Source organism: Halictus rubicundus, chromosome 8 (genome assembly GCF_050948215.1).
Source record: "Halictus rubicundus isolate RS-2024b chromosome 8, iyHalRubi1_principal, whole genome shotgun sequence".
Lineage (NCBI taxonomy): Eukaryota > Metazoa > Arthropoda > Insecta > Hymenoptera > Halictidae > Halictus > Halictus rubicundus.
In genome coordinates, this window is record NC_135156.1 from 10,797,101 (window position 1) to 10,808,285 (window position 11,185).

Consider the following 11,185-nt stretch of genomic DNA (forward strand, 5'->3'; position numbering starts at 1 on the left):
CCGACGAGAATTTCCTTAGTGGGCTTCTGCACCGACGAGATACCGTCGTTGGCCTTCTGTTTCGTACTCCAGCCAAAATCTATCCTAGAGGGCAGTAGAAAACACCGTATTTTTCGAGCGACACGTTCTCCCGTAAGGCTGGCAGTCTTTATATATATCTCGTCGGTGCCCAGATTCTGTTCCATGCTAAAAGTTGCCCAGGTTCTGTCCCATGCTAAAAATGAGTAGGGGGCAGCACTGTATCGGAAACGCTGTACCCCCGGGCGTGAGCACTCTCATATCCTCTTTGGCGAATCCGAATGAAGTGAGAAACATAAAATACCCCTTGGACTACCAGTGATATTACCAACCTTTCGATTACAACCCACTAGGTTGTCCCAGAATTGATCCAAAAATATTTTTCGCAATTTCTTAAAATTGATATAGAAGATAATGAAATAATTTTTATTTGAATACATGCTCGATATGCATATTTGAAATCAATCGTATATTATAATTTTCTCATTTTTATGTACCAAATATTTATACCAAGTATTTACAAGTTTAAATAATAATGATAAATGCAGGGCAAATTATATATAGTTTTTTCAACAAATTTATAACATTTTAAGCACAGTATAATTTAATTTGTAATTAAACAATTTTCACTTCTATTCTATATTTAATTATAATTTAAAATATTCTAAAATAAACTAAAATATAATCTAAAGACTAAAGTATTAGTACAGTTTGTATTTTATATAATAGAAAGACAGTAGCAAAAAAATGTATACTTTGGATATTTTATTAAAATATACATTTCATCCAAAATACAAAAGAAAAAGATGTATATACAATTGAGTTTCGAAGATTCTGCGCAATAATTATAATAACGACGATTATAATAGCAATAATAATAAAGTAATTGCAGTGTAGTAACATATTCGCAATTTTTGTAATTCTCACACATACTTTGGATAAATAAGTCAAGAAAATCCATGTGTAAGTTGTTGAATAAACGATTCCTCAATTTTATTTATACGTTATCTTTCATTATTGCTCTTTTAAAGGGCAGACAATTGTTTCTGATTTTCGGAATACAAAAATGTATAAATATCTGCAAAATATCCTGCTACTTGGTAGAATATAGAGTTTACTATTACCAAGAACAGCATATACTCAACATTAAATTTAAAATCAGACCACCACATATTTTCAGTACCAATTCTGATTGTATAAATCACTAAATGTTCAAGTAATTTAAGAGAGCATTCATACCCGTAATTTATTAAAAATTATTTTATTAATTACATTCACATTCGAAACTTGAAATTGCAATGAATGTTCCTGTATATGATATGTTTTAAATCATTCTCTAATTTTGTACCACTTTATCCTTAATTCATTGTTTAATATTGTCTCCTGCTAGATTTGCGTAATTAGGCAGTTAATCACTCTTGAAAGTATTTTTTATGTCATCGCGCGCTCTTCATGCTCTAGCATGAAACAATTGCACGTAACACTTTGTTGAAAATAATGGTTCCATTTTGAACAATTTCGTAATTAATGAACACCAATTTTTTCTCACCAATTATTCATACATATGGCATATAGAAAAAGTGTTGAAGCTTCTTTCCAAGGTATTTATTATTTAGTATATCACTAATTAGATCAAGTATATTCGAGTAGAGTCCGAGAGTATTGTGAATTAAACGGCAAGTTGCTCAAAAAGCCGAAAAAGTCATAAAAGTGCGAGAATAGCGTTGAGTGAAGCTAATACAAGGTGTCTGGTTGATTTATGCTAATTCTACAACGGTATTCAATGAGTACTTATATATTGTTTGACCACGAGACTCTGTAGGAGTATAAGTTGACTAATCGCATCTGTCTCGAATATGCTTGATTTAGAAATTGATCATTTTACTTATAGAATATCTTTATGCGTTATGTCTTTCAACACGCACACATATTTTTCTTTGTATCTAACATCAAGAGACAATGAATTATTAAATGTGTCCACTGTTCCGTAAACATTTAGATTTTACTTGATTAAAATTTCTTTACTGATATTTGTCCAAGTGGTGATGTTAATAGTCCCTTCTTGCTGTCCAACCGTGGGGTCTTTTTCCTATAGTAATCTATACATACATTTGCGTGTGATTTACATTGTGACAATTTTTTTATGTTTTTAGAATTAACGAGACATTCCTTAAAATGGCATGCAGCATTATTTTTATTCCAAAATATAATAGACATAAAACTTTTGTTCTTTTCTCATTGACATCATCTCCAAGGCACTAATAAGGCCTTTATTCCCGTCAGATGCAATAGAAATTAAAAAAAGTTGGCGATATGAGAAACTTGTGGGAGACCCTCATTGTAGTTGTCAGCAATTCAATATTCACAATACTCAACTACGCATGATATGTAAAGTCAAATTTTAGTTTAAAGTCTTTAAAAGATATAATATCAAAGAAAGAAGTAAAAATGGAATATTTGGGCGCTATTGCATTTCTTCAAAAGCTGTAATATCATTCCATAAATTTCGGTTAATACTGTTTCGCAAAACTTTTCAAATGCGTCGACATGAACATTTTCATGATCACTATTATCGTCAATAGGTATAAATCGAATGATCGTTTCTTCAATGATCCATGCTAAAGAAAATGGGTGAAATATCTATCATAGACAAAGTAGTCGAACCGTATTTCAAAATCGAAAACGATTGATACTTTTACAAATGAAGTATAAAATTCGACGATGCTACGTTAATAAAAACAATGTTAAAAACTAGTATTCGTATAAAAGTTTGTCGTTATACAACACGCACGAGTACATGTGACATATTGAAACAAACCATTGATAAGTGTCCCCCACTGTTTCTTCGTTTTTTTTACGATATGTTTGATCACAGTTATGTGCAGAATAAAATACAATAATGTAATAATAATACGAAATGATGATTCGTGCTATTAGCCACTAGATCTTCACAATAAAAGTAAATACTAGAGACTGAATGAAGGATCCGTGCGATAAATAAGTTTCTCTATGCTTTACTAAAAAACCTAGTAAAGAATAGATTATTTCGTGAATTCCTAAAGTAAAAGAGTCGATTCGAGCAAAATTTATTAACTTTATGTAAACATGTCGAATAAACTCTTTCCTTAGATATCTATACCGTTTTTAAATTAAAGCTAATGTACATGATTCACGATTCAACCTACACTAGAACTTGACGTACACGTCGTACGCTCTTGTTATTAATTTATATTAAACTTCATTATTTATACGATATAAACGCATTCGGTGCTGTTGGCTCCTAAACTAGCAACAATGATCTGCGACTCGTACGAATTGCGCAGTGATAACAAAATTTGCTGATTGCGTTACGAAACTCCGAAACGCAAGTGTTGTTTGTATTGCAACAAAAATAAGTATTAATACTGAAACGCGCTTTTTTTTTTTATTTTCAATAACAGTGTCTTAACGTACGGAACGTTCGCGCAGTTACTAGCCTGCGTATTCTCGCAAAGAGAAGAAAGAGGTATTGTTTTTTTCCTTTTTTCTTTTTTTTTCGTATACACTTATCATTCAAGAGGAAAACGACGGCTAGTAACTATGCGAACACCCTATATACACAATGAAATGTACGTAAACACGTTACGATAGTTGATATGAAATCAGCGCGTTCCTATACAGAATGGAAAGCATAATCTAAAATATATTCATTAAATAAGAAACGTAACACTTGCGTTTAAAGTCATGATATATATACAAATTTTGTATTTTCCCCTTAGCCACCATGAGCCATCGTGTTATAATACATTTGTAAAATACTAGATTCCCAACACATTGTTTTCAATATCTGATTATAGTAGCGTGAATTTGAGTATACGTTATTAATCTGACACTAAGTTCTATTACTTCGGAGATAGTTAATGTAGAAGTATTAATTGACAGTGCATATTGTTACTACATTTGATTCAAGAGAAACTGAAATCTTTCGAGAATGAAACAACATTGCACAAAAGAATAAAAAAATTGGATTTCTACTAATGAAGCGTATTGAGACATTCCGAGTGCTCTGAGATTCTTGAGTTGTCGATCGATTCGTTTTCACATTTTCGTTTAATATGAAATACTAACACGAGCGTGTTTAGAATTGAACAATGCTTTTCATTTCGTGAAAGAATTCATTTTCCATACATATTTGTGCATGCATGATTCTTCTATCATACCTTGAACAATGAAGTTAATTCTTTAATAGTGATCTTACGAGTAAATTATTGGTACTATAGTTATGACGGAAAACTCGATTACTATAAATAAAATTGAAAAAGAATTTAGGCCAATCAAGATGATTACACGAACGAAACTGCAATTATTTGCACATCACTATCAGTCGTTGAATGATAAATAGCTAGAGACCAATATAATCAGAACTTCTGAGGAACCATTCATTTTTTAAATGTTCATGGACGAAGTGAGAAAATCACAAGAGTGTTTACATACATGATATACCAATCGACAGTCGCTTGTCAGTCATTACAACCACCAAGGCCATTTGAATATTTGTACAAAAACATTGTCAGAAATATCGCTGACACTCTACGTATTAACATTTTCATTTTATAGTGCTAGCTCTTTCCTTTCTTATTCTTCGTAGATAACATCTCTTGGTACTTCAAACATTAATTTTTAATTTAACGACAGTAAAAATCTGTCGACGAATATTCCCTGCTATAAAAAGGTATACTCTGAGTGATTCTATGAAACAGAGTATATGCTATACAGAAAATAAGGTAACGTATTTTACCTATTTATTCAACAGCAAAACCACAAGTTTCTTCAACCGCCTGTGTAAGCTTATCAAGCATTTTTTGATAACTGGGATAACTTTCGGGTATATCTATTCTATTGAAACAAGTATGCGCTTTTGGCAAATTTTCACTAGGTGCATCGACTGCGTGAATTGTGAACAGGCGTGGTCCCGCAGCTCCTGTCGAACCTACAAAAATTATCTTAATAAGAAAAAGTAATACTGTTTTTTACAATCAACGTAACTACGTATGTAATTTTTTTTTGTGTTTGCTCTATTTAATCATATGGAAGCGTGTGTCTGTAGTAAAAGAAGCAAAAGTGATTTAACTTATTCCGAGTATATTTTAAATACCTTGTAAAGCCTTGAAACCTTGCAGAGGAACTCTGGAACTTCCCGTGACAAACTGAAGTAACCGGGCTCGCATTTCTTCTCCGTAAGACTCGACTATCTGCCAGAACCACTTTACCACAGGTGTATCAGGTGTACAATGTTTTAATCGTGTGTGCAACTTCCAGTCGTTAATATCAATAGTTCCTAAACCACCTATAACCAATTCTAATTCTCTCTCATCGAATGGTCTTAACAGTTGCGGTGGAATTAGTTCATGAAAACCCTTTTGCAATGCCAGAAACTGTTGTTCGATTCCTCGCATGAAGCGATAGTTCACATACAAGCGGACGTATTCCCTTTTGTTTTCTTCAGTTACGGAAATGTCTTTACCGCCTGGTTTTAGCTCGTGATTTTTTATTACTCCGAAACTACTGTGTTCTACTGAGAACGTGGCATCCAAAACTCCGTCTATACTGTTTTCTCTGTAAAAAGTAACATCCATTTTTTTAACATTCATGTGTCATAAAAATCGTATGCGGAATGCTTTATGTTTACTTACAACATCCACGTGAGGCTTCTGTGTAATTCTGGATCGACCCCTTCTATATCAGTTAGAGTTATCGCTTTGTTAAGCAACATTTTGTAAAACGGAGTTGTGAATCCGCCGTCGATATGGTGACCATGAAAGACAGCAATTCCTATGATCCTGCCAGCAAAATGGAAGTACGACAAATGTTCTGGATTTATTCCTGAGTCTGGATTAATCTGAAGCGTGTAGTTGTCATCTCTCGAATATTGAAACAGTCCATATTGCGGATTTAACATTTCATGCGATAGTAAGTATAACCATTCTCGCGCAACTCCGCCATAATCGAGGCCTTCTTCGCCACGGAATTTTACCATAAGTCTTTTTCGCATGTCTTTTGGTCGCATTTTCATTATTAATCTATACGATTCCTAAACAATTGTGAACGGAATTGTTATTATCGATACGTTGCATCAAAAATTAAAAATCCCAACGTTTATATGGAAATGAATATCAGGATGATTTTTATATAAAAATTTTTCAACACTCACTTCGAATATTTCATTTCTTGATACTTCAAGCCTACAGTGTCCACTCTGCGGTTGAAGTGCATTTAATTCTGCCCTCAGACATTTCAACTTTGCCACTAGATCTCTTTTATATTTTGGCAAAAGCTCATTGTCCATGAGTTCCTTTGGCAATTCGGACACAGTCTGCGCATTTTGACTCGTCGTATTTTCCACTAAAATCAAAGTTACAAACGTACAGAATACATAGATAAAGTTACCATATTCAATGCAACCACAATAAAAACGCTAATTACAATACAGAGCTCTAATAAACAGAAAATGTCCAACATGGAAAGACATGTTATTCAAGACTGATTAATGAATAGGAAGCGACCGCTAAATAGATATCCATATAGAGATAAGATAAAGTTGCACAATGCACGAATATGTTTTTGTTTTGCGCATCGTACAATATTAAACAGATTAACTTTCCTAGGATTTAATCAGTAGTGATAACATTAGCAAATGGCACATTTTATATATATTTATTAAAATACAAACATTTAAAAAGTAAAATGTTAAATAACTGGAATTCAGCATAACCAGACTTACAAGTTGGTGAATTATTGTTACTGCTACTTTCCGTTCTCGGCCTTTGTTGCACTATATTGCATTGAATACTCGGCGATGTTGGTGTCTCTGTCTCTGCAGTTTCAGTCGTAGCTGTGACTGCAGGTGAATTATTTGAACTACTTGTTTGATTAGTTGTACTATTGTTTTGTCGCCTACTGTTGCGAAGAAAAAATTTCGTAAAAGAAACAACATATACTAATTTGTACTTATATTTATAATAATTAAATGCGTTCCTCACTTACTTTAATAGATTGCTTATAATTTGACTGGATAGTCTAGGATCAGTGAATTGTGTAGTTCGGTTATTATGGTCGACAAAATAAACACGACCGCTATGCGTTTGCCGCATTTCCCACCCACTAGGTAATGGTCCAAGTTCACTTGCCAGTTCGTTGGCTGGTAAATCTCTCGGTATTCTAGGATCATGCCACGTAGACGAACCAGTTGGTACATGGTAAAAATACACTTGACCTTGCTGAGTTTTTCTCATTTCTGTGGAATATTGATGCCCTTATACTTTTCATTCGACATATGCATTTCTCGCGGTTAGAAGATCCTTTAATAATGTTATACTCACCATAACCTCTAGGTAAGTCTGGTGGCTGCGGAGGATCGTATCTCATCTCGTTATTGGGTGTGCTGTTTCTGTTTCGATTACTTCGATTAGGCCTTCGTGGTTGACTGTTATTGGTACCACGATCCGGTCTAACATTTCCACTTTGATTGCCATTCTGCTCATCGGATGATCTCACTGGTCGGCGTTCCCTTGATGGTGCTGGCGTCATATTCCTTGTATTATGTTGGTTTTGTATATTTCTATTTTGTTGTTGAGTTGTTGGTGTATTTCTCGGTGTGTTTGAAGTAGAACTGTCTCTGCTAGGTGTTCTACTAGGCGTTCCTTCACCATTCCACTCGGGTGTGCATCTTGTGGGACTTTCGGTGGTTAAAGTAGGAGGACTCCCACTACCACTGGGAGAAGTAAATTCCGAGAACGGAAGTGGCGGTGGCTCAGGTGTAGTTGGTATAATACCATTGTTAGGTCTAATAGAAAATTCATAGAGTACAAATCAATTACACTCGAGAGGTGATATATTACAGTACTCTCCCCCCATAATTTGGTATATAGGGCTGTAGGAGAATAGTTTTTCACGAAATGAGCTACCCCTACCAATTGCTCTCAATACATGGAGAACGAAACAAACAACAAAGTTACCTCATTACTCACTAGTTGTCACTTGCATTAATCGTTTGATATTTGTTTGTGTACATGTAACGAAGAAAATGATGACATCAATTTTATATCTGCATCTTATCGCATCTTAAATATGTAATTAATTAGTAATTTGAATAAAATATGTATGTATCATAATAAAAGATGTGAATCACTTTTGGTATGCATTGTACAAAATATTAGAAGAGTCACTTTTGAAATATAAACACGAACATGCTTGCTCAGTAGTGGGGGAACAGTTCGAACGCGATGGAGAAGGCAAACTATTGAGAAACAAACTATTGGGCCAGAGTACTGTAATGATTTGCAAAGGAACGTACCGAGCATTTGGACGAATCCATTGTGTACTTCTGAGGTAATGATTGACATAATAGAGACGTCCACTTTGTGTTCTCCTTTCTTCCCATCCTTCTGGCAAATCAGTCGGACAACTGAGATCCCCGAGAACATCTACCACAGCATTATGACCAACTGTATTGCTTACAGCACCGTTATGACCATCCCGTGACAACAAAGATACAACGATTTGTCCTTTAACAACATCAGTGTCATCCGAGTGCGCTTTGCAAAGGTCTAATCGCTGATCTATGAAACATCAAAGATTGATAATTATTTCTTAACAACATGTTGTTTCTAGTAATTATTGCAGAAAGTAAATTACATCCTGTATCCTTGAGTCTTTGAATTGTGTTGGATAATATTCGTACGCATCCCAGGAACCCGCCACCTTTCTTTTTGTGAATTTTCTTGTGGTTCCACACCGATATAGTAATGCCATCGTTCTTTCCAATATATCTAAAAGAAGACATTAACCAGTGTAATTTTTGTAAATAATTATGATCATATCGCAACGAAAATAATTACAGGTCATAATGTTGGTTCCATTTGGGATCTAGTGTTGCTTTGCACGTATCCGTGCTATGACATTGACCAGAACCATCTACTGTGATTTTGGCGAAAGGGTCCGGTAGGCCTGAAACAAATCTTTTATAATTCACTGTTTTTCCATACATTTTATCGGTTATTCATGTATGTATAGGATACTCACGAAACAGATCTTTTCTGGCAAGATTACGGGCACATAAAACTGTAAAATTGACACAATAAGGTTATACATCATTTTATAGGAATGTAGTCGTAGGATGCATGTATCAATTATAAATAAACAAACACAGACAAACAGATGTAATCGATTACGATAAAATTTGAATTTGAACTATTTTGGAAATGTACCTCGCTGAAGTTAATCGAATACAGTTTTTTTTCGATATAAGACAATCTTTCGGGACTGCTTTCGACGTATTGCGGATGAGGTTACCTATTCGGCTTGACATTGTTCTTGAGTGGGCCGAGAGTTTATGGGTCCCATAAAGTTGTCCGGCAGACCATAAAGTGGTCGGCCGAGCAGCGATATCTTTCGTTGGAAAAGGATAGAATATTACATACCGTCTCGTTCTGTCACTAAGCGGTGTCGAGCGGACAATTTCAAAAGAGGAAGAGGGAGATAGAGACTTTCTTGTTGTGAAAAAAACATCGTCGTTTTATATCGAAAGAAAACTGTACTATTTGCCTAAGTTGCTTTCCCACGTAGAGACACAATAACCTGAGATCTATATTGTAGGTACTTAAAAAAAAAATCGAAAGAAAAAAGGGAATCTGCTTTCGAGAAAAATTCATTCTTAAAATGTACAGGGGTGTTAAGCTATGTAATGTCCAAGGGGGACATTAAAAATATTCATTCGAATGGAATCGTGAGTTCAAGCACCAGCGCTAGGCGTCTGACGTTTGTTAATTAGACCTATTCATATTCGATTTGATCTTGGCTAGATTCCTCGTTGAATTAATCAACATTGAGCGAGTTTAAACTGAAAAATCCTCGAGGCGATCGTTGCAGTTCTGCGAGAAGCATCGTAAAATTACGCGAGAGCGAACGCGGGTGTGACAAATCCACCGAAATTAACGTTTTTGGTTTACGGTCTCCCGGAGTGCTCGCGGTGGGGTCTTGACCTCCGATAGGGAGTTGCCATAACCAAAGGACGAAAACCCTAGTCAAATCTTTTTGCGTGCCTGGCTCGTTGTGTTACGAGCAACGAACAAAGGTTAACGTTTCGAAAGGCTGGCCTGACATTTCTGGTCAGCGAGCCTCCATAAGGTTTACGACGATGCCATATTATCGAACACACAACAAATACAAAGCATGAAAAGGATCACAACGCGTGTTAGGCTGTGGGCCGACTTTCACACTTCTCTGTCGATCGAATCGTCGCTATTTCCTGGTAAACTCACTCGTCAAACGAATCTTCATGGCCCCATTCCTCCTACTACCGCCCGGATTCGACATTTTCCACGCACATTTAACGCTTCCTACCGCACATCGGCACTCTAATTAGTAAATAAAACTGCTGCCTCGAAACGGCGGTGCAATCCGCACACACGCAATCATGCACGATCGACTGTTGCAGTTAATCGACCTTACCGACACTATCGACCCAACCGTTCCGACCTGAAACGCTCGAGATATCGAAACTACTGCGTATGATACCTATATAGAATGGTTACAAGGTTTCAATTTCCATAAAATTGTCCCTGTAACTTTAAATTACAAAATGTGTATCGTACGACTCTGTCGACCTTTGGGAAAAATATCGATTTTTCGTCTAATTATATAGCAAACGTTTAGACACTACTACATAATTATAGAAAATAGCGAAAAGGTATAAATGAATGATATTTAATATTGTCCATTGAATTTTGTATTTCGCACTCTCAATTCAAATAGTTTAGCTGTTTACATTCATTTTAATGTCGAAGATATATTTAAATATCCCAAACTATTAAATAATTAGTTAATCTTATAAAAAGTATATTTTATGTTCGGTTTCGAAAGAGATGCTATTGTTATTTGCACACACATCGTTGTACCTGCTGAAAAAGTATAATTACTAGACTGCCGATCTTTACGCGAAATAAAAATTGTTCGCATTAATTGGAAGAGATAGAAGTGAGATACAGATTTAATTATCTCTTTAAAAATTTCAACGAATTTAAAACAGTGCTTTGATATTCAGTTATATTCATTTTTGCATTGCTTTAAATTTTGAATTATTCACTTATTTTGTCATAAATGCATAAAATCCGCCGTTTAATAATTACAA

At 35.0% G+C, this 11,185-nt stretch overlaps 1 protein-coding gene across 4 annotated transcripts; it reads right to left on the minus strand.

The window, feature by feature from the left end:
• Positions 1-761: 761 nt before the first annotated feature.
• Smurf (SMAD specific E3 ubiquitin protein ligase) lies at positions 762-10,500 on the minus strand. 4 transcript variants are annotated; one of them, XM_076792715.1, is made up of 13 exons: positions 10,317-10,499; positions 9,079-9,117; positions 8,895-9,003; positions 8,692-8,825; positions 8,351-8,615; positions 7,377-7,840; positions 7,042-7,291; positions 6,779-6,954; positions 6,209-6,399; positions 5,691-6,088; positions 5,153-5,613; positions 4,796-4,987; positions 762-4,716 (listed from the first exon to the last, which is right to left on the minus strand). In XM_076792715.1, the coding sequence occupies exons 1-12, from the start codon at positions 10,369-10,371 to the stop codon at positions 4,800-4,802; spliced, it is 2,730 nt and encodes a 909-aa protein (XP_076648830.1). In that variant the 5' UTR covers positions 10,372-10,499; the 3' UTR covers positions 762-4,716; positions 4,796-4,799. The 4 variants fall into 4 exon arrangements, with proteins under 4 accessions (XP_076648830.1, XP_076648829.1, XP_076648831.1 ...); XM_076792714.1 differs by having other exon boundaries at positions 762-4,719; XM_076792716.1 differs by having other exon boundaries at positions 762-4,987; positions 6,779-6,951; positions 10,317-10,500.
• Positions 10,501-11,185: the final 685 nt, after the last annotated feature.